The 25,399-nt window shown below is 37.8% G+C and overlaps 1 protein-coding gene across 1 annotated transcript in view; it reads left to right on the plus strand.

The window, feature by feature from the left end:
* Positions 1-25,399, plus strand: part of LOC124633953 (solute carrier organic anion transporter family member 4A1) — a 57,854-nt gene that overhangs the window by 29,397 nt on the left and 3,058 nt on the right. The window contains exons 4-11 of the mRNA XM_047169340.1: positions 14,354-14,447; positions 14,727-14,928; positions 17,441-17,609; positions 20,700-20,802; positions 22,942-23,063; positions 23,439-23,687; positions 24,059-24,266; positions 24,725-24,939. Coding sequence (XP_047025296.1) covers positions 14,354-14,447; positions 14,727-14,928; positions 17,441-17,609; positions 20,700-20,802; positions 22,942-23,063; positions 23,439-23,687; positions 24,059-24,266; positions 24,725-24,939 — 1,362 coding nt within the window. The remainder of the gene's footprint in view (positions 1-14,353; positions 14,448-14,726; positions 14,929-17,440; positions 17,610-20,699; positions 20,803-22,941; positions 23,064-23,438; positions 23,688-24,058; positions 24,267-24,724; positions 24,940-25,399) is intronic.

Consider the following 25,399-nt stretch of genomic DNA (forward strand, 5'->3'; position numbering starts at 1 on the left):
ATGCTTAAGCAACGTTTATAAGAAAGAATTTTCTTAAACAGCCCTTAAGTATTACTTATATTTAATTCACGTTTATAAGTAAGGCTGCCAATGTTTTGCAAGAAGTCACGAAGTTTTCGGGCCTTAAAAACCGCGACCGATAGAATCGTGTTAATTAGTACAAGCGACTAATCTTGATCCTTTGATGCTAATTACGTGTTATTTACTCCGCAATCAACGACACTCCCTTCACACTGATTATACACATACTTCCGATGGGGCCATGAAAGTAGCGGAAGCAGTTGAGTTTGCAAATCACACTTTCTGAAGCTTTGAGCGTAATTTTCGGAGTGAAATCGAAATGTTTTAACAAAATACAAACACAGCACAATTTCTATGGGAATAAAACTTAGTCACGAAACACTCAAAAAACCTTTTGGAAAATTACAACTAGCGGTTTCTTGCAATTTACTCGCATCCCGAGGAGAGGGAATACTTCGAGTCTCATTAAGTAGCATTGTAGGTAATGATAATCATTTTTTGTTCCAATTACTTACAGTATTTTTTAATAGATATTTTCATTAAATGATCCAAATCTTTTCCCTTCGTTAACGAATTTCTCACTCCCTCGCGAGTTTCATGGCCGCGCCAGGTAAATTAGCTTGCTCGCATTAATAGCATCTCGATCGAGCCCGCGCGTTCAGTGGCCATGCACTCACTTCAACCGTGAACTTACTCTACATAAGTTGTTTTAATTACTTACTTATTAGTAGGTACTTAAAGTATGTTAGTACTTGAGGGAGGGTCGTTGTCGGATGTAACTTACCTTAGCTTTTGAACATGTTTTAGAAGCTTTCACATTTTATATAATTTATTGAATAAACTATGTAGTAGATCGTTCTATCCTGTGGGAACTACTTCCCGCAGCCAGAAAAAAACCAATGTCCTCTCAGGTGCTTCCTAGAATAAACATTTCAATAGTTTCAGTTGGAAAGCGAGTCAGACAGAGTTACTTTCGAATTTATAATATTAGGTAGCAAGGATTATGTGAACTCCAAGCTTATGTTGAGTGATCAATGTACCGTATACATAATGTACTATACTATAAGATAATTTAGTATCATCTGCTCTACCTATCTTGAAAGGTGAATTGACAAGTAAGAAACTTGAAATCACTTTCTATTTCAATCACTGAAAGTAGTTTCTATTTATGAAACCGTTTTAATGAAATCTACAAAGTACACAGATACAAAAACTAACAAAAATTGTGTCTGCTAACTTCTTCTTGTAGTACACCTAGTAATCTAAATATTTTGTGCCTTATTTTCTAATAAGTTTACATCATTTCACCAAACTCTTAACAAAAGACACTCTTAAACTCCTCTCTATAAACTTCATAATACTTAAAAATCTAACAAGTTGCATAAAAACATTGTCAAGAACTCTATTACGGGAAGTTCGTCATTTTCAAACTAATTCCAAGTTTTGCTTGTTCTGAGTTAACCGGGGTAAACTCCCCGACAGCTGGGGTAAATGATGAAATGGGGAAAAAATATGTCACTCGGGAACTGAGTTTGTGTTTTTAAGGGAAGCTGTTTACTTTGAGTTTTTGAAGGTGTTGTGATACTTTTAAAGTTAAATGAGTGTAAGGAAAGGATGGATATAATATATGTATAAAAACAAAGTGCTTTAGAAAATGAGATGATACAAAATTCCCACTAATAAATTCTGTGTGACCCAGAAGGCCAACCGTTTTTAGGAAAAGTAAGTAGATATTCTAATAATTTTATTGTTTTTCTTTGGCCCGTAAAGCCACAGGAAAACTGCTAATTATTTCAAAAGTACCTCGTTCTTGAATATTGGTCACTTAAGTATATTGATGCGAAGAAAAGGCAATTTGGCGTATTATTGCGATGTATATAAATCTGTCAATTTTGCTAGCGTTATTCTGGCATTTTTCGCTATAGTATTCCCATTCGGCTGAACTGACAATACTTTATAGTTCCAATTATAAAGAGCAAGCAAATCCTTGGTCCTCACAGACATACATCAACGCGCCGTCCGGGACCTCTCCGGGACATTGCCATTGTTTTCCGGGATTTCCGCCGAGTCCCGGTAATACCCAACATTAGTTTGGATTCCAAACGGACATATTACTGTACTTTGCGACTTTCTTTGTAATTCCCACTATTAGTATTAATGTGTTACTACACTAAGGTGAAATTGATGTTGGTATTAGAAAATTTATGGACGGTTTTGATTCCAGTTAACTAAGTGAAGTTACGGGAATTGCTTTTGTATGATAGAGTGCAGCTTCTGGTCAAGCTTGAGCGATTTGATTAAAGACGTACGTGTCCTTAAATAGACGGTTGGTTTATTAGCTCTACAGTCGGAATGAAATACCTACATTAGATGTCATGTTGTATGGCGTTTGTTTGAATGTTTGATTCCGACAAAATATTGCTTTGAAAATAAATAATGAAAAACATTTATGGGTAATTAATTTCGGGAATAATTTATGTAAGTGACAAATTCATACCACGATAAAATTTTACTAGTTTTTAGCTTGTTTTTCATAAACAATTTTACAACCAAACTCGTCTGTATTGTAAAGAGTGCCTACAGCAATAGATAATAAAAGGTTGCAATTCCATATACTTGTGTGGCACATGCAACACATAAGTAATGGTGGGTTATTAAATCATTTACTGCACCATAACAAGCCATTTCCTTTGACTGTAACGGCTTACGCAATCAGCGCGATTGATAACTGATTGCAGTCAAATTAATGACTCAATAGTTTTGCGATAGGTATATTGACGTATTTTGGGTAAACTGGAAATATGGTAATATGAACGGTCTATCCTCATAAAGAAAAAGGAAATATTTTAAAACTATTGAATCGATTTAAAAAATTCTTTGGAAAGCTACACTTCCCGAGTCATATAGGCTGCAGTTAATCCCGGTATGGGCAGTAGTTCCCACAAGACGCGGGTGATACCGCGGGAAATTGACTAGTTTGAAAATAAAAGATGCAAGGTTTGTCAGTAGGTATACAAGGTTTGTTTTTATTGGTAATTTATGTTACTATGCATGACTGCGCTTCAAATGCAAAAATCTACTCATTAATATGGTGAGCACATAAAATATTGTATATGCATATTGAAGAGTAAAAGTACCTATAAGCTGTTTTACGAGCATGTAAATACATACTCTCAGTATGCTTGTACCAAATAGAAACTTAATAATAAATCAATCGTTGTGGTATTTGTTATAGCAACCTTTTTTTCGTTAATGGGAAAATTATTTTCTAATCGACGTATTGACACGTTATCCTCCATACAATTTGCAAATTTTTTCAACTTATTCAAATATCTAGCTAACGTAATAATAACTAATTCATCCACTTTTCATATTAGTTCCCAATAAATTCACATGATTCGTACCCCGCGGACCACGCATGTCATCCCATATAATCGGATTACGAGAGATTACCCGCCGTTGAAAAGATGCATTTTCATATCGGGATGGACTGCACATTGTAATCGATATGAGCTCTCGAGTGATCGAGTCTTTTGTCGAGTAATCGATTGGCTGATACGTACCTAGAATTCGTGTTTGGATGGGATCGGAAAGCTGTTATGAAAATTAATTTGGATTTGTACGTATGTGTAGTACTTATTATGTTTTTTTTTTATGTACTGCTAATCAACATGGTATATGTATACGTATGGTGTGCAATATTATATGTGGCAAAAAATTAATTCTCAAAATTAATAAAAACTTGAACTTTATGTTTTAATTTTGTAAAGTTTCCATCAAATAAATGAAAACTAGAATTTTCAGAGTTCAAGAATTTTAGTCAAGAAGCTACAGAATTATGCCATATGAATTCAAGAAATTAATTTAGACAAGTTATTAACTTTTGTTTGTACTTAGTAACTACGAGTAGCGAGAGCAAATAATTTGCTTATTGTTGTAAGCGCCAAAACTAATGAGCAGTTGTTTAGGTAGAACAATGAACAAACGACATTGAGCGGAGTTAATGAACTGAGTGTTTGTACATTTGCTGCTCATATACCGACGTCTGGAGAAAAGTATACTTACTTATAACAGTATACAGTAAGGAAAACAAACATGTAATGTTGCTGAAATATTTCAATAAACGGAAAATTTTCTCATCAACTCGATCTATTTCAGGAACGATATACTATATTTCGGAAAATTCTGAGAATAATTATTATTGTATAATGTGGAAACTTTTATGGCTCCAATACAAAATAAACAAATCAGGGCAGGTAAAGCCTATTTCGTATCTATTTGATTTAACCACGCTAGTAGATATATGTAATAAATAACCTTAATTAACAACAAAAGCACAATAGCTCAGCCACCTAAGCGTTTCTTTTCTATACCAAAGCTTTTCTCACTGAACAGCCACGAGGGCTACTTACATAAATCTTACAAAGCAGGTATTTTAATTAAAATCGTGTATTTAAGCCACTTAGCATGATGCTGCACAATGGGGCCTATTAATCACGTCATACTAGATGGTTCTGCAAGACCAACTTGTTAGGCGTTTTGAGAATTTTGTGAAAAGATTCAGCTGGGGATACACTGAACTTTGCGTGGCTTGATTGTTAAAAATTAAAATTAAAAACGTTCTCAATTATTTTTTTTTGCTGTTGCAAATACAGGTGACAGATACTTTAGTATTTTCTGATACATCAAATCATAAATTAATATGCAATCTGGACAGAATATTCCATGACTCACATCAATTGAAACATAGGACTTAGAAAATTTACATTTCTAGCGGTAAATTCCAATCGTTTACTTTCACAAAAATTAAAAATTAAATTCTTTCTAAATTGGTAATTTTTTTTCTAATAATAACGTCGTCCACCTTGAACGTTAAATAAAAAGTGGTCAAATGCTAATTTTAACAATATACAAAACTAGTAGAAAACAATTTACATAAACTGGTTCCTAACATCCTATTTATTGTCCAATTAAAACACATTACCAATGCTGAATATCTAATTAATTACTCACGGAAATAAACACGTTCTTTATTTACTTATATTTGTCGATATTTACATATAGAGTCAAAGTCAAGTGGCTTGAATTTTTAATATAATAAAATATATAAGTAGGTAGAGTCAATACAAAACTTCAATTATCTGTCTCAGAAAGTAAAATCCTATGTGCAAATATTTTTTCCGTTGACTTACACCATAATTATATCCATGTCTTACATTGTTAAAGAATATTTAATTATCCCGTAAACAAACAAGATTGAATCTATTTAATATGTCCATTAATTACTTTTTTCTTTCATTTATTAAATCCTGTTACATCGTCAAATAAAATCCCGGGAAAAATCCCGGTGTATCGCGTCCCTAGACAATAATTTGGGCTCGGACGTGACGACGCATGAAACCGACGCATCTTTACGCTGTGGGCCCTCTGTTTGTGCTTACCCTCCGCGATTTAGCGTTATAATAAATTTTATTAACACCATTCAGTATGTAAACGGTCTTTTTAAGGAAATTGCGGTGAAAATTCATGGAAATTATAATAAATAACCACTAAAAAATTGAAAAAAAAAAGAAAAAAAAAGTGAAAAAGGTAAAAGTGAGTTACTCACTTACAATTAGAAGATTTAAATTAACGTATAGGTACGAAAGTTCGCATAGGGTAGTTTTATTTAAAAAACTAGCTGTTGCCCGCAACTTCGTCTGCGTGGGCAATAGAGAATCGTCAAAATACTACTTATCCCGTAGGTGCATTCTTTCACGTGACAGTATAATTAGGATTAGTACTTAGCAGTCGCATAGATTCATTGATCAAGGTTGTGTTGTGGATGTGACCATTTATCTAAACAAAAGAAGTAAAGTTTGTGACGTTGTTCAGCCAATTTGGAAAATTATTACGTATAATATGGTGCGTAAGTAATTTTCACAGGAAACAGCTATAATCAAATAAATATATGTCTACATGCTTTGAGTCTGACAAAGCTGTCATTTGTACATTTTCTGCAGCTGCTGCGACTAATCAGAAGCCAGAAAGTCTGTCAGTCTTACCATGGATATCGTCTTGTGTAGTTGACTGGATTAAAGATAGGTAGATAGGTAGTCGCTCCAAGCAAAATATTGGTACTCAAACAGATTCGGTGACTGGAAGCCAACACCAACATAGTTGGGGAATAGCTGAATGGATGATAAAATGAGTCATCATCATCAGCAGGCGCATAGGGTAGGATAGTTTCACTTACTCATGGTAAGGCTGACCACACATTAGGCGTGCGCGATCTTCGGGCGTGTGAGTAGCGCGGACGTCGCGAGCGCGCTGCGTGAACGTCGCGTTTTGCTGCCCTGCGGCATGTGTGAAGAGTGCAAGCGACGCGCTCGCGGCGAGCACGCGGCGCTCGAGTTGCGTTCTTACCCCTTCGCCTGCTATCCCCGCCGCCCGCTAAACGCCTTAGCAGTTAAACGTCAAGGAGAGCGGCGCGTGCGCGCCGCGAGCGCGCTGCAAATGTCGCAGGGCAGCAAAACGCGACGCTCACGCAACGCGCTCGCGACGCACGCGCGGCGCCCGCGCTACTCACACGCCCGAGGATCGCGCACGCCTAATGTGGGGGAGGCCTAAGCCGGGACTCCACCGAAATGTTTGCATTAGTTCACGAATAGGCAAAATGTACGTATCTGTGAGAGTCCACTTCATGTGTTCGTACTTGAAACCTGTAGTTTTGCCAAGATTTTCAGAATGTACGCTTGCAATTTGTCATTTCTTGGTGGAGCCAGCAAATCAAAAGAAACATAAGTGTTGTATACTGTGCGTCACTACCGCACACCGGGAAAATTTCGCTCTAGCGGAGGACGTTTATATACCATATTTTGTGTCACACGTAAACAGGACGACAGTAAGTATCCACCGAAACAAGTTCAAAGATCTGATGAACGAACAAATCAGACCTGACTTGGTCACCTGGGGCCAATCAGAGCTCTATGAAGCGATAATACGCTTTGGCTCCTACTGTTATTGTGGTTTCTGAAAATTTATTCACCTCATTCAACGATGAATGTAATTCAGATGGTACTATTAAGAACACTTGCTTAGCGCAGAAGCTGACGTTGGCAGGTCAACTCTTTTGACTTCTCGAATAGGATACCATTGGTTTTTGTGCAATGCACACCTGCAATGCATTCTGGATTAGGATAGGATATAGGTGGATAGGATTTGCAACAGAGAACAATTCTGTCTTTGTGATTAAATGACATCAAACGTAGTTTTATATAAAAGGTGGTTTTTAGACTTGGCTCGGGTCTTACTGAGACTGTTCGTAATCGTGAACAGTGTATTTGCGATCAGAAGTTGAAAGTAAGCATGTCTCTGGTATGCGGCGCGTAATTTGTACGTTTTCAGATGCATAAAGCATTTTACGTGTGTATGGTATTAAATAGAGAGAGCTCCCATTTCTTATCTGCACTTTGTATCTGGGCTTGTTTTTAAAGCTACAGAATCTTACATTACCTTCCTCACGCTTAGCAGCGCTTGCGAGAGATAGATCCTCATTTCTTCTAGGATTAAGTTTACATATTTTGCACCAGAAAAAATAATTAAGGTCTACTTAATACTACTCACTCAAAGTAATTTGTTTTAAGGCCACCACATTAGTGGAAGATAAGCTAAACTATGTTTATGAAAAAATCCTGATATGAACTCCATCTGTAACTTTAAATGATAATTAATTGTTCCACTAAAGTCATCATTTTTGACATAATGTTCAAAAAATAATTTAGATGGCACCGTTTTAAATTTGGCTGAGAACTATTAATTTTCTTTTCATCAAGGTAATAATTATAGTTGGATTTTGATGTGGCACGGCAAACTGACAAACACTATTGAAATGTCTATCGAAAAATTACACTACGTGTTAAAATATGGTGAAATACGGAAAATACACAACTCCATCTGTTGAAATATTAGTCCTCTATAAAAAATGTATGGTAATATTGTCATTTACCACCTCGCTCCTTTGACAAATTTGATGTATTTTATTTACCACAGATTTAGCACAGATGGAGCTACTTTAACCTTGGCTAAACAAAATTTTCATATTTTTTTTTTCTTCCGAAGTTACTTATAAAGGTGTGATTTTCTGTGTAAAGATTAATAATAGGCCGATCAACTAATATAAGTACAACATTCAAATGTACAGTTTTGACAAATAGATTGCGTGTCGTAATATTTTACATCTTGAATTCACAAAATTAATCATATCTTTTGATAGAGTGAATCGATTTCGATGAAACAAAAACTAAGTAATACCCCAAGTTACGTAGAATTTTTGTATATAAGCATTGTCTGCATTTAATTCGTAGATTTTACGTGAATCCCGAACAAACAAACAGATAAACAGACAAACAGACAAACAGACAAACAGACAAACAGACAAAAATGACAAAAATGATGGAAATGGGTTCTGTTAGTTATCCTTTAACATGCTGGCTATTTTTTTTGTTAATTTCTTCAATGTACAAAAATTACTTTTCTACAGATTTATTATATGTATAGATAACTGTTATTTTACGTTACGTACATTATACGTTAATTTAAATCTTGATCGATATTGTGCCACGTTTTATAATTTATTTCTTTTCATTAAGCTAGATTAATTTTATTTTATTTATTAGGGATAACAAACAATTACACACTTATTAAAAATCTAACAAAATGGTTAAGTAGTATACATCAGTGTGCAACTCACGACGTTATCCACAGCTGAAACAAATAGTAATGTACATCATGCACGAGTAGTTAAAACTAAAATTACAGACTATGAGAAACAGACAATTTTAAACAAGTGAAGCGAAGTAAAACATAAAAAGAAAAAAATGTATATATGTATATCTAAAGCAATGATTGACACTATCTTTTTATAGTTTTAGTGAGAACATTTCTAAATTGACTATGTGTAAAAGAAAAGTCTAAATCCAGATCCGAGGACAAAGTATTATAATTTTTTACCATGCGACACAGAGGCGCGCGCTGTCCAGCGTTAGTACGGCTGGAAGAAACAGCAAACAGTGGACGAGCGCGCACCCCGCGCCTATTGACGGTACGGGGAACTATATAACATAATTGATTAGTTATATCTGAGCAATCATACTTGTTGTTACACAAATCATATAGTAGTATTGTTTCTAGGAACGTACGTCTTGCCTGTAGGGTAGGAAGTTTATAGAAATCTAATAAATTTTCATAGGACATAATTTTGCGGTAGCACCGATAATGAGTAGCTTTAAGAAATTTGTGTTGTACAGCTTCAAGATTTTCAATATATATTTTGTAATAAGGGTTCCATATCTGTACACCATACTCTAACTGTGATCTTACGAGTGATTTGAACAAGTGAATATAAGTATTACAGCGTTTAAAATCAATCATACACCTCATAACAAATCCGAACATTCGAAATGCGTTACTTATAATTTTATTGATGTGTTGATCAAGATGTAGCTTGCTATCTAGTAGTACTCCAAGATCCCTAACTGAAGTTACCTTTTGTAGTGGCACATTGTCTAGGTTATATGTCGTCTGAAATACATTTTTCTTTTTGGTGAATGTGACTGCCAAACATTTTGAAAAACTGAGTTGGATCTTGTTTCTTAAGCAGTACATAGAGAATCTGTTTAAATCTTCCTGAAACTTATGGCAGTCATCAATACTCTGTATTTTTTTGAAGATTTTCAGATCATCAGCATAAAGAAGAAATTTAGAATTTTTAAAACAATCGTCTATGTCGTTAATAAATAAGATGAACAAGAGGGGACCCAGTATAGATCCCTGGGGCACGCCGGAGGTAACCCTAATGGACGTCGACTCATGACCTTTGATAACTACCTTTTGAGTTCTGTTTGAGACATAGGATGCGAACCAGCGAAGCAAGTCACCTCGTATTCCATTGTAGGCTATCTTTGTCAAAAGAAGTTCATGATCTACCTTATCGAAAGCTTTCCGAAAATCTGTGTAGACAGCATCAACTTGTATTTGTTTGTCCATACTGTTAAACAGGAAATCAGTGAAGGTCAATAAATTTGTTATAGTGGACCTTTTTTTAACAAATCCGTGCTGTTGTTTTATTATTACATTATTTAATATTGGACTAATTTCGTTATGGACAAGCCTTTCAAAAAGCTTCGATAAGGCAGGCAAAATAGAGATAGGACGGTAGTTTTCAATGTCGCTTTTGGAACCTGATTTATGAACAGGTGTTATATGTGCTTTTTTCCATATCTCTGGAAATGTGCCCTCCGATATACATTTATTAAATATGATATGAAGGGGTACACATATACTATCTGAGGTCATTTTGAGGTAATATGCCGATATCCCGTCAGGTCCGGGGCCCTTGGTGGTGTCCAGTGATTGTAGGGCCTTTAAAACTTTATCAAGGCTGAATGATATACTGCTCAATAAAGTACAGTCATCGTTATAGGCATTCGTCGGTAACCAACTATTTGAATCAAAAGTCGATTCCTCATAGACCGAATAAAAGAAATCGGAAAACATATTACAGATTTTTGTAGGATCACTAGCGCAGTTACCTTTATAGGACATATTAGAGGGTATACCAGGATTACCCTTACGGTGTGAGATGTAACTCCAAAGATACTTAACGTTTTTATTTATATTATCCTCAACCGAAAGAATATAATTATTGTAACTTTTTTTACATTCCGCTTGAAATCTATGCCTAAGCAAGGAGAATTGCTCGTAATCTGATATGTTGTTGTATGTTTTCCATTTTACCCAAGCATTATTTTTGTTTTTAAACATGTGAATCAGCGACTTAGAGAACCATACGGGGAATTTCGTTGATCTCTTAATAGTTTTTGGAGCGTAATTCTTGATGGTGCGAAAAATAACATTATAGAGTGCGTTTACTGAATCATCAGCTGACAAACCTTTGAAAACATTTAACCAATCAACGTTACACAACTCCTGATTTATTGAATCATAATCAGCTTTATACAAATTGTATTTCGTTAGTGTCGCCCGCGGAAGCGTTCGTATTAATTTATATTGGAAAGTTAAACAGAAAGGGGGGTGATAGCGATCCACTGGTAAAAGTTCAGACTGTGGAACATGCAAGCAGCAGTCGTGATTACTTATAGCCAAATCCAGAATGCGCTTCTTGTGGTTTCTCAAGGAATTAAACTGAAACGCATTGATTAGCGACATAAAATTTACCAAATGTTCACTAGCACATGAATTACTATCAAAAAGCTAGATTAAACGCATAGTACATAACTAAACAAAATTTAGATAATATGTAAGCATCTGTAAAAGTATACCACCCGTTGAAATACTAGAAAAAACAATAACATAGCCCAGTCATGCTGACACCAAAAAAAAACATTCTATGCTTTATGGTCGATATTGATGAAAAAAGTTTTCAGTAGCCACTATCTTTAGAGACCATCAAAAAATTGGTAAACTTGTACAATTAACTGAAATAGGAGCACCGATGTTATTTAGATTATTATGATTGAGGTTTTATCTAATAACAGGATATTGTTATTACATATTGGAATAGGTATTATTATGGTATTGTAATGTCAGGTCAAAGTATGGTACTATTTTCCTTGATTGTTTCGATAGTAAAAATTGAGAGTGATTTAGTTTTTTTTTTATCAATTTCATTTCAATTTTCCTTCTTTTTTGGCAATAATAATACTTCTGCTACAGTTAAAGTTAAGTTAAGTTAGCTAAGTTACACTTTTTTGCCTAAAATCGCTGAAAAGTTTACACTGAAAAAAAAAAACAAGTTATAACACATCCACTTATATCTACTGTCAAAGCAATACAAGGTACCTGGGTACTTATAAACAACTTAAAAGTTTCACAGTATTTCAGTCTACATGAAGAATTTTGATAAAAGTCATCAAAATAATTCAGTATAACATTTCAAAAGGGTAAAACCGCAATAAACTGCTAGTTGAAGAACTATCGACCCATTTCCCTCCTAAGCCACGTATATAAGCTGTTCTCAAGAGTGATCACGAACCGACTTGCGCGAAGACTCGACGAATTCCAACCACCGGAGCAGGCTGGGTTTCGGAGCGGATACGGCACTATAGACCACATCCACACAGTGCGGCAGATTATACAGAAGACCGAAGAGTATAATCAGCCCCTGTGTCTAGCATTTGTGGACTATGAGAAGGCCTTTGACTCGGTTGAAATCTGGTCTGTTCTGGAGTCCCTGCAGCGTTGTCAAGTAGATTGGCGATACATCCAAGTGATGAGATGTCTCTACGAAGCCGCTACAATGTCCGTCCAAGTACAGAATCAGCAAACAAGGCCCATACCGTTGCATCGAGGAGTGAGACAAGGGGATGTTATTTCCCCGAAACTGTTCACTAATGCAATGGAGGATATGTTCAAAACGCTGAACTGGAAAGGACGCGGCATCAACATCAATGGCGAACACATCTCTCACTTGCGATTTGCTGACGATATCGTCATCATGGCGGAAACGCTGCAGGACCTACAACAGATGCTGAACGACCTGGCTGAATCTTCTCTACGCATCGGCCTACGGATGAACTTGGACAAAACCAAGGTCATGTTCAATGAACATGTTCTACCGGAACCGATTGCGATACACGGCGCCGTTCTCGAAGTTGTTCGGAAATATGTATACCTCGGGCAGACATTGCAGTTAGGTAGAAACAACTTTGAGGACGAGGTGAATAGGAGAATTCAGTTGGGTTGGGCTGCATTTGGGAAGCTACGTCGAGTCCTAACATCGTCGATCCCACAGTGCCTAAAGACAAAAGTCTTTAATCAGTGCGTCCTACCTGTCATGACTTACGGAGCCGAAACGTGGACACTGACGGTACGGCTGGTCCACAAGTTTAAAGTCGCTCAGCGGGCTATGGAAAGGGCTATGCTCGGCGTTTCTCTGAGGGATCGCATCAGAAATGAGGTAATCCGTCAGAGAACCAAGGTCATCGACATAGCCTATCGAATCAGCAAGCTGAAGTGGCAGTGGGCTGGCCATATTAGCCGAAGAACCGATAACCGTTGGGGTAAACGAGTTCTAGAGTGGAGACCGCGCCTCGGCAAACGTAGTGTAGGACGTCCTCAGGCACGGTGGAGTGATGACTTGCGCAAGACGGCTGGCAGGAGCTGGATGCGAGAAGCCGAAAATCGATCTCAGTGGCGTGCACTTGGAGAGGCCTATGTCCAGCAGTGGACTGCGATAGGCTGATGATGATGATGATGATGAAACTGCTAGTTCGGAATACAATTAAAGCTGTCCCAAAGAATGTACAGAACAAACTATAATTACCACCAGTCGCCACGCGTCGATTGAACGCAAAAACAAAACAAAATTGAATCCAGATCTGCCTAATAAAACAGATAGGAACATAATGGATAACGACGTATGTCTATTCCGGTTAATACCGTCCGTCTGCCGGCCGTCCGTCACCGTCCGGCACTGTACGAACCGGAATATGAAACTTTAATCGTGGCCCGGCGAGCTCGCACGGTTATTTCTGTACCGCTATTTTTGAGTATGCACTAGTTATTGAAAATTGATTTTATTTTATGATTATAATTTATTAAAAAGTTGGCTATCATTTGAACATCTTTGGCAGTCCTTACGGATAGTCAGAATTCAGAACTTCTGGCAACCAGTCTTAACCAGTAACTGGGTTGTGGAGGTCAGATAGGCAGTCGTTCCATGGAGAACTCAGATTCTCAGCTGCATCCTGTTAGACTGGAAGCCGACCCCCATGTTGGGAAAAGATTAGGCAGATAAGTTTATTAAAAACCTGGAAATAATCAAGTTGTCAGTTGTTTAATGTCGTGTGAGCCTCATCCCAGTTATTTGCATAATATTTCGGAAATAATTCTTCTATTTTGGTACAATACGGTCGACCTGACATCACTGAAGCATAACTTTAAATACAACATCTACTGACTTTAAGAAGATTGACCCATTTAAAACACTCACCCAGTTTTCGGTTAGGAGTTTAAGATGGCAAATCTTTGATTGACATAATCCCCTAAGCGGAGAAGTTTTTAAACAACCAACAGAAACATAACTAGGCGATTCCCCGCGGTTTCACTCGCGTCCCTTGGACACTTCGTACCGGTCAGTAGTTCCCACGTTTGTGTTACTCGGGAAAAGTGTAGTTTTCCAGAAGTGAAATATGTTTTTCAAATCAGTTCAGTAGTTTCGGAGCCTTTAAGGTACAAATAAACAAATGTTTCCTTTTTATTATATTTTATAGTATAGATATGTATTATATAGTATATAGATATGTAAACATACATGTTTGTTTGTCATCAGGTATGGTGGTGAATGGGTTCGTGAACGTGGTCATCACCACGATAGAAAAGAGATTTGGCTTGAGGTCTATGCAGACTGGAGTTATAGCTGGAGGGTAAGATATCTTTATATACCTAATTTCTCTGAAAAGTATGTTATACCCGGATTTTCTTGATCATATTTAGAGGTTGTTGTTAAGTGTGTCTTTTCAGCTAACTTGGAAGATAAATGTCATTTGTATTTCGTCCTCTTAGAATTTTTAACAAAGTTTAGAGTTAAGACAACAACAACATAACACAAAGTTTAGAGTTTCTTACGTGTTCCTTACTCAAAGTATACCTACTTTGAATGTGACCTGTGACATGGTATCTACTATCCTATTCTTTGTTCCTAGATATGACATGGCATCATTCGCGTGCCTAGCGCCAGTGACGTACCTAGGTGGTCGCACGGGCTCCTCCAAGCCGCGATGGTTGGGCCTCGGGGTGCTTCTCATGGGCACGGGGTCCCTGCTGTTTGCGTTGCCACACTTCCTAGTCCCGAACTACAAAATAGCGGGGAATGAGGCCGCTGACTTGTGCACGCCGAATCGAACGGTGAGTTGGACTTTTTCATTAAATATACCCAATTTCTTGTTGGTCTGCTCTAGGTAGTTTTACCATGGTTGCCTTTAGTGAACAGATATACACTTCCTTTAGTATAAAATAAGTTTAATAAGCAACAATAAAGACAGGGCAGCGAAACTGTTGCCATGTTATTTGGAGATTTCATTTCATCGAAAGTTTTCAAGTCCTAATCATGGAAGGTAACTCGCAGTGATATCAAATTTCAATAACGCAATCAAGAGCCCATAGGTCCTCGAAAAGAGGTCAACAAAGCCAACCAAACTCCAAATTAATTTAAGATAATAATAGTCCATTTTCAATCAAAACTTCGCCTATGTTCATTCAATTTTACGTTGAACCGTTGAACTCAAACTTCGGGCCCTTGTCTATGACTCGTGGGTCTGAGTGAATGAGCTTGAATGTGGGCAGAGGCGCGGTGCATTCAGCCAACGCCGACATTGTGCGGCGTCGTCACACAATGCGACCAATCTCTGTGATTAATCGAATTGGATCAACATCCATATCTGCCTGGAAATGTTGGCTGGACAATGCATAGATCATTATAGGTGTTAAAACTTCAGCCTACCTATATTTTCACTGTTTTTAGCACACAACATTATTTAGGAAGCTGTACTGGGATTCTATAAAACTCGATCAACAACTCGCATTTCACTTCGATTCGTAATGTCATTTCATACTTTAGGGGAGGTAGGGGAGGGATGGGCACTTTTTCACAATTTATTGCATAAAAAATCAGATTTTACAGATCATTATCAACTTTTATTGCCATTTCTTATATTCGGCTAGATATAATGAAAGAGCTTTCCTAAAAATTACAATCAGTTTCAACATTACGAGATATTTAAACGGTTTTATTTAGCTCACCCCGTTTGTTTTATTATTTATTCTTGGATCAAATTTAGTAATTCAAATTTCACCCTCTTCCTGTCAACCGATTGGTCTGAAATTTTGTATACACCTTTAATTAAATCCAATATGGCCGCCGGCACAAAATGGCACAGCCCCCTCAATATGGGTATCAAATGAAAGGGCTACACAAGTAGAATACTGTCAGCAACCCCAGCGGGGCGCAACAGGGCCAAGGCCTGCCTGCACGTCGATTCTATAAAATTCGAACAACAACTCGCATTTCACTTTAAACTATACTATTAGACTAAAATAAAAACGTGGGGCCCATTAACTATTGCTGTAGTACTCTCTTCTAAAGGTATAATAGGTGTGGATTGCATCGACTTACTATAATTGTAACTGGAGATTTTGACAATCAATAATTAATAATAGAAAATACACATACCTTTCATTAGTTTTCTCTTTATAACGATCCGAAACCGCAACAAAATATTTAAGTACTTTTACGAGTGTTTGTTCTTGACAACTCACAGAAATGACAGATAGTCTATGGATGAACACCGTTACCAGTCGGTAACGTAAACTACCCAATTAAAAAAAAACAAAACTATGATCAGAAATCAGAATAAAAGGACCCCCCTTTTATTCTGATTTGATCATGTCTCCCAACTGCCCATCTCTCCCCTACCTCCCCTATAGATAGACAGATTTTGACAAATCTGTCAAAATCTCGACTTTGATTTAGTTCAACTTGTCAACACGCTCGATAGTGAAGCGCTAGTGTAGTTTGACAATGTCAACCACGAAACTTTAAGGTAGAATTCCGTGGGTCGCGATTGTCGCAGCCGCGCGCGACAAAAGTCAACCTATGAAAATGTATGGCACCGCTGCCGAGGCCTGCGACAGTCGCGCGCGGACGACGAATTTCGTGAGCCGCTCGCGGCCGTACGCTTCTCAACATGGTCTAGCGCTTAATAACATCTATAGAATTTTAGTAAAACCAGAATTAAATTTTTGACAATGCCGCGAGCAGCTTACGAAATTCGTCGGCCGCGCGCGACTGTCACGGGCCTCGACAACGGTGCCATACATTTTCAAAGGTTGACTATTGTCGCGTCCACGGAATTCTACCTTTAGATCGAAGTCGAAGTGAGAGTGATGTCGAAGTGAGTTGTGATATTTTATAGAATCGACATGCTGCTCAGCCGAACAGCAAAATTATTTTCGTGGCATAGCAGTTTCAATGCGAATTCAATAAATTGCTAATAGACCAGAATATGGCAAATTGGCGAACTGTCAAACGAGTTTTCAGCGCACTATAACGTAGCTATTTTCCGATAAATATTCGTAACACAAATGTTAGTCTATTTAGGAACCGCTTTCAGATACCTCCTTTGAGGGAAGTAGGTATACCTACTAGCCTAGTACCTAAAAGTCTACAAGTCATTTATAATCATATTACCTACATATAGGTATTTTTGAGATAGATTAGAAGGCAATTACAGTACCACGCACGGCTTCTCCAAAACCAGAAAAATATCGAAGGGCGAAAGTTTCGGCTGTCATCTATACCTAATATCTACAACAAATTTATGAAGTTTCATGCAGGTTCTAATCCACCTACCATTTTCAGGCGACATCATCCTGCGATGGCAACGTGCCCTCCGAAGGCGGCGCGTGGGCAGTCGCCGTGTTCGTGTTCGCGCAACTACTGCACGGCGCCGGCGCAACGCCACTGTTCACGCTGGGCGTTACGTATATAGACGAGAATGTGTCGAAGAAGATGTCGTCTGTTTATCTGGGTAAGTTGTCCTTTAGGTATAGGAAATGTTATTGAGGCAGACTTAGCGATCTAGGAATAGAGAAAGAAACAGTACTGACGCTTTATGAAGACTATGTAGATTATGTACCTACCTATGTACCTAATTTACTTACGTTCGTAAATAAATAATATATTTTTCAAATTGCGTTAAATCAGCCCCCGAACATTTTACCATTTAGAGTTAGACCACTTTAACACTTTTTCTGTATTCTGTTTCTTGGAAACATTTTTTAAAGTAAACTCAATCATAATTCTAGGCACAGTACCTACATAACATAACGCGGGTGGAAACGTCCTGGATTCTCTTAAAAATCATAACTCAATAAGAACTCAATCTAGGTAATATTGAAATAGAAACCATGTCAAATAACGTTCAAAGTAATTTTCGAATTAGGCCGTTACCCCACATTTTCTCATGAGAAAACTGGCATCATCATAACAAGCCCCGTACGAATCGGACCATGGCTAATGATATCAATTTCCCGGGGAACTGGCAACTGTATTCAGATAAGTGGTAACGGGGAAATGCGTGAAAGTTTATTTAATCAAAGAATTATTTTATTTTCCTTTAGAAAATGTGTTTGAGGAAAATTATTTGCTCTTCATCGTAGAAACATAAGTCAATTCATATCGTCATTGTTTAACGCTGTGTTCAAGAGTGCGGGCGGGGAATTATATTAGGTTAACACGCAACCGCTTCAAAAACTACCTTACAATATTGAAAATTACGTTATCAAGAAACTCTTTCGCCTTCATTTCAATAGCTACACTACAACAACTTCTTATTCAAACTATCCGACTGTTAAAAAATATCGGTATTCTGACCACACATAACATATAAAATTATGCATCCAATACCAACCCTTTTTACATCGCAACCACTTAAACGGCACATAAGACCGCATTGTTTCAACCTTATCCCTTCATGGAATAACCAATGAAATACTAAAATAATATCACAAAAGCTTTCTAAACGGGTCTATATTCATAGTTATTAACCCTTACACCAGCCCAGCTATAAACACAAGAAAGCACTCGCGTATTCCCCGCTATAACAATCATATGGGTCGTTTAGACCCTGTGCGTAAGTTTAGTGTTGAGAAAAATTGGTTTGCGTAGATTATATTTCTGTATTTCTGCGATATGGGGGTTAAGTGATTAGCTATTTGTTACAGAGTCGACAGTTATTTTCATAGGAATATTTTAGTGGTATGATTATTTTGAAATGATAATCACCTATAAAACATAGTCATCCTCCTGTCCTTTATTTGTGATCGGCGCAGCACGTTTTCTCCTTCCATACTCTTCTATCTGCCGTCATCTTACAAGTAACATTCTTTCTAACCATTTCACCTTCTCACAATCCATCTATCGTTTCTTTGGTCACCTATGAAGATAGGATAAACGAAAACTACACCGTTAATATAATTACTAGATGTCTATAAGCCATAGGTTGGACTCCACAAGTACCTAAGTAGGTACATGTGCGTCGGAAACGTATTAATGCATTTCCGTGGTCAGACTATATTAATGGCTCTCGATATTCTAGCAACTGTACGATTATTTGCTAGACACTTCAGCTTTCATGGGATTTGGTTAAGTGGTGATACGATGATATGGGATGTTCTTCGAAAGCAGGTAGGTATACGGAAATACTAATTAGCATTTTTGTTACAATTGTTTGAAGGGGCTACCAATAATGCTGATCACAAAAATAAAGTGAGAGAAGGCTGCGCTATTCTTTACATTAGTATGCAAGATAAAGACTATTTTCATGACATATGAAATTCATGCTTCCGAGATAATGAAATGATTATAAGATCTACCCGTCGATTTTCTTTGATCACCTTTAGTCAAGTGCTAGATCTTATATAAATTAATTTATACAACAATATATAAATACACAAGCAAATGATTCTCGCCTCTACAAGACCCTTAACCAACTCAAGAGCCCATCCAAAACACCGCTATCTCCAAAATTTCAAGAGTAACATACCCCAAAGGCAAACGACGCTTTCAATTTTAAACCGTTAACCGCTTGAAAAAAGTAATTTTTGCTTTCCAATCTCGTACGTCAAACAAACCGAATGAATCTGGCGGTCGATCCTCGAGTCCGCCACTCTAGAGTCTCTGTTCAGAGTCTCTGAGGAGAAGGAAACGTATTCAGAGTGCCGTCAGATGGCGTGATGTGTGCCCCACTAGAGTATCGAGGGTTAGGCTGCGGGGTATAGGGAGATATGCTATGATATGCTTTAAGGAAGAAAGATATATTGGATTGAAGGTTAATTTTGGCTTTTGAAAATAATGAGTAAGTATCACTTTCATATTTCAAACGGAAGTACTAACTCATTATTTATTTTTTATAATATTGTGTATTTACTCGCGTAACTCATAGACATTATTATATTATTTTATTTGTGTACTGAAGAGTCTATGTAGACGCTCAGGGACTTACGTAGATATCCAGCATTAAGTATTGCAATTTCTGTCGATGCAATCTATTCAGAAGCTAGATCACAATCCAATTATTCTGTGTTCCTTAGTTTATCCCATAAATTGTGTCTACGAAATGTACAGAACTCGTTCAAAGAGGCAACCACAATGTTCGCGTTACCTGTAAAGCGATCGCAAGCTACAAAAATCTTTCACTACACCCCACACCTTACCACTTCTAAGTCGCAGCTTTTAACTGTGAAAACAGGGCGCTCGCTAAGAAACGCGATACTTATGCTTTTTACACTCCACGGGGTTATTTTCTTGTGTTTGTCCGTCGTATAATGTGCTGTAAGTGTAATGGACGTGACTATGTGTGGGTGCGATCGAGTGCCTGAGAGGTTACGACGAGGTTACCTTGTTTTTTTTTTTTAAGAATATGGAGAAAAAGGTTTTATTCTTTTGCGGTTTTGTCTCTTTTAAATTTGAAGGAGGTTCCGGTGAAGAGTTCTTAGCGGGTTTTAATAATTTTTCCCGCGTTTTGTTAATGTAGGGCTCTTAATGGGACATGGATTTGTTTAACGCGATTTTCAAGTAGGTAGTACATTGTTATTAATAGAATTTTCTTTGTTTTTAGGTGTGTATTATACAATGGCAGTCGTCGGCCCAGCGATGGGCTACGTGATCGGAGGTCAAATGCTCACCATATACACAGACTTCCTCAGTGTTGACTCTGAAACGTGAGTATCTAAGTTACAATAGATTTTTTAATAGTTTCCAGTCTTCTGTAGGATTCCTAGATACCTTAAAATTTGCCTAATAAGTACAATAAGCTAAAAATACTTACAGAAGTACTTAAGATTTCTAGGTCCACCTGCGTACCTAATTGAATTACGCGTTTGCGTAATTGAAGTGGTGAAAGGGAGGCGTTTTGGGGGTGCTGTCTTTTTGTAAATTTGACGTGAAAAGGTGCTAAAAACTAGCCTAGTTTCAATAAACGTTTTTGACTTTGACTTTGGCATGACTTTGACAATGGCATTAAACTTCAAAGCTGCAAACTGAATTTTATAACAAGCCTTATTAAGTATATTATTTAAGCAATTCAAGTTAATAAAATTACAACGTTAACCTAAGGATAAGGAGATTATTTTCAAAGAAAAACGATAACCTAACTTGCAAGAAGCATTACCCCATGCGTTTCCCGCGCTTTCCACGCGCCATGGCTCGGCTTGTTCACATTTTTTTAATATTTCATCTCGGCAACGACACGGCTTCATTCAGCCAACTTGCCCTCTCGCTTTCATCTCATTGTGAACCACGTAGGTACTGTTCAAGCAACTTTTCAGCCAAATTAATTCCACCATTTTATATTTTCATGGCTTCTGAAACGAAATATGATTTTCCGCGGGCCGAGTTTTGAACAGCCTACTTGCTAGCTTGACTTTTAATTTATGATTCTCGTTTATATATCCAAAGGGAATCCATAGATATGCACCTTGATTAATTTTGATTAAATTCCTTTGAAGGGCTATTGATGACGTTATTCAATAACGGAAGATTAAAATCAGCCATCTTTACCAAAAACTTATTTTATCGTATTTAGGTTGTGACATTTTTGTATTTTTTTTTATGTTTGTCACTTTCTAGTAAACTTAAGATTACATTTTTGGTTTGCCTAAGATATTTTATAAGTCATGCAAATGACTGAAACGAAAAGCAAACAAAGTCTATAATAAAATTATAATTCAATCAAAAGTCAGACTGTAAGAGCGGTTCTATTATTCTAATTTATTTTAAGAGAAGCATGCTCATTCGAAGCTACCCGCTGTATGTGGTTTACAGGGATGGATTAAGGGTCCTAGCTGGATGCCAGGGCATATTAATTAATTGAATATATGTTTTTAAAATGATCAAATCTATTTATAGGTATAATAACAAAACTTTCGATTTTGCTGCCTATTTCTCAGATAGGAAGCTGTCTATCTAGGGTATACGTTATTCTTTGGCTACATTGTGGCCGTTAAATATAGCAAACCAGGATTAATAATTAAGATATCATTGTTCAATCTAACAAACAATTTTCCACAGTATAAAACTATTAAAATTAATCTCAAATTTCCAATTTAGGCCCTGTACATTCAAGCCCGCCGGTGCGAGCCGCAGAGCAACGTTAGATTGTTGGGTAAACGTCCGATTTGCATAAGAAAACAATTGGGCATCGGTGCCTCAGCAGCCCGCAATACCCCCCTGTTTACACACGTAATAGTCCCGCGAATGTAGCGCCTACAAAAATTATTATAGCAATAACGCTCCCAGATCTGTTGCTCGTTTTTTGTCTAGGGACATATTCAAAAAGAGAAAAAACACGACTTTGAACGAATATGAGAACGATACGGAGTTTTTATTTGACTTTTAATGCGATTCGAGGCAGGTTCTAAGCTGTTGGGTTATTTTCTTTGTGTTCTCAACGGAATGAATATTAGCTACGACATTTTGCGGAGTTAATATGCCTGAAAATGGGTCCCCATTACATTATGCGTGGATATGAGGTTGGCAGCAAAGTTTGGTACTTAATTTTAATAAAGATTAAAAGCTGTAAATTGCGCTATGATTAAGGTACTTTTAAATTTGTTAAATTAAGTTACAGTACCTAGACTAGTTATCACATGATTTTTTAAACTTTGCCTGGGATCGTGCGCTCTGGTCTCTTGATTCTTGTTTTTTAAGTGTAGTTCGACACTTACAAAATATAACGTGGTCTCTGAGGTTCTAACCCCAGGTTTTTAAAGAATAAAACAATAGAAACATCTGAATTGCACCCCTACTTATTTTTGAAATATCAGTTAAAACTCCAGCTAAAAGGCAAATTGTTCCCCCAGGTTAGGCGTAACTCCCGTGAGCTCAGTCTGGATCGGCGCGTGGTGGGTGGGGTTCATCCTGTCGGCGGTGCTCTGCCTCATCGTGGCCATACCGCTGATGGCATTCCCGCATGAGTTGCCTGGTAAGTGCTCATACTTCATAGGTAGATTGGCAAAAGATTTGATTCACTTGCACTAAACAGCTAGGGGTGAATAAAATGTAATCTACGTTGCAGGTGCATATTATACAAGGTTTCCTTCAAGGTATTTATTAAATGGACAGGGTAATTTACCAGCTATTCGACTTCAGCACTATCTACTGTTTGAAAATTTAGGAAAGTATAGAAGACAGAACAAGAGACAACAAGACCCAACCAATAATGTTTTTAAAGATGCAAAATACTACGAACAAGATGCCTAACGCTACGCAATAAGGTGCCAAATACTGCTAACCCTAAAAATTGATCCCAAACTTTAAATTAATAAAAGAACATTTAAAACCACAATTCTTTGTTCAGGTGCAGCCGAAATCCGAGCATCGAAAGTATCTGAAGCGCACGAAGGTGCCGCTTCCAAGTCAGCAGCTTTCAGCGCATTGCACGAGCTGCCTCAAGCGGCTGCAGCTCTGCTCCGGAACCCCACGTTCCTGTTCCTGAACTTAGCTGGAGCCAGTGAGGGCATGCTCATATCGGGGTTCGCTGCCTTCCTGCCGAAGCTCATTGAGAACCAGTTTGCTGTTAACGCTTCGGAAGCAGCCTTGCTTTTAGGTAGGTGCATTTTGTTGAAATTGAATAAAAATGAAAACTTTCAGGTACACTTAGGTAAACTTTAGCATTGATGGAAAGTAGCACAACTGCTACTAGTCAAGTTTAACTTTTGAATCACAAAAAAACCCCAAAGCTTCTAACCAACAACAGCAACACTAAAACTACTATAAATAAATGGTGATTTCAAAATATCATTCGAACATTATATTCTCAACAATATTTAAGCTTAATCACTTCAGAACTTAACAGGGCTAAAGATGGCAAAGAAGCGAGGGATTGCACCTGTTCTCACATTTCCATTGATGACGATTCATATTGGAAACACAGCACCTACATAAAAATATTTCTCTAAACTAAGGTCTGTTTTCCAGGTGTAATCACAGTGCCAGCAGGCGGTGGGGGCACGTTCCTCGGCGGATGGCTGGTGAAGCGCTGGCGGCTGGCGTGCGGCGGCATCATCAAGCTCTGCGTGGCTGCCACGCTGGTCGCCGCCGCCTTCACCTTCTGCTTTGTGCTGTCTTGTGATGATTATCCCTTTGCAGGTGTCACTGTTATGTATAACAGTCCTTCAGTGCCGGGGTGAGTTTTGTTCTCTTTTTGTTTCAATTTTGAACTGTTGTGGTTAAGTGACGATAGAAGAAGGATGTTCTTCGTCTTCAGACTTTGGTCAGAGGAAGAAAGTTATAACTGCAGTTCAATACAGCAGACATTTTTTAGAACCAAACCAACCGTTCAAATCGCATTCAATCCACTAACTGCCGATTACAATAACCGATGCATTCATTTGTTTGCAATTGGAGATTGAATTTTGACATAAGCTTCATAAAAATCAATTTCAGATCGACAAACAAAGGATGGATCAGTTTTTGTTATCTTCATGCGGTTTTCCACACTATTTACGAAAATTCATGCCACATGATTTAAGTATAGGCGTGGATACGCGAGAACCCCCGCAAAACCCATCCTACATTATATGACGGGGATTCTCGGCACTAATGTGGAGCCGGCTTAAGTTTGACATCCTATCTCCTTTCCAGTGGCGACCCCCTAACAGCGCTCTGCAACACGGACTGCTCATGTGCCGCTGCGGCCTACTCGCCGGTGTGCGGCGCAGACGGCGCGGTGTACTACTCCGCGTGCCACGCCGGCTGCGCGCGCGTCACGCTGGCTGGCTCGGCGCAGCTCTACCACCAGTGCGAGTGTATCGTGGCGAGGGACAATGTCACGCTGCCGAGATATGAGGTTGATGGAGGTGAGGCTTACAGACAGGCTTGTACTTGTTAAATAGATTAACTTGCTTACACATGGTAAGGTCGAAATGTTGATTTCTGACACTTACGCGAACATTATTAGTTATAGCTGGTGCCCGCGACTTCGTCTGCGCAGGTTTAGTATTTCGAACAATATGTTTACAAATTGTAGCCTATGTGTTATTCTGATGTATAAGCTATATTATTGTAAAGTTTCATTAAAATCCATTCAGTAGTTTTTGCGTGAAAGAGTAACAAACATCCATACATACAAACTTTCGCGTTTATAATATTAGTAGGATTTAACGGGTATACAGACAGGCTGAGTCAGAGAGAGAGATGTAAAGGATCCAAACGTCGGGATTAAATATAATATTAATATAAACGCGATAAAATCAGTAAAAGTAGTTTTATTTAAATGGCGTGGTAGAATCTATAATGACGAAGTCCGATTTTTTTAAC

The sequence above is a fragment of the Helicoverpa zea genome, chromosome 1 (assembly GCF_022581195.2).
Source record: "Helicoverpa zea isolate HzStark_Cry1AcR chromosome 1, ilHelZeax1.1, whole genome shotgun sequence".
Lineage (NCBI taxonomy): Eukaryota > Metazoa > Arthropoda > Insecta > Lepidoptera > Noctuidae > Helicoverpa > Helicoverpa zea.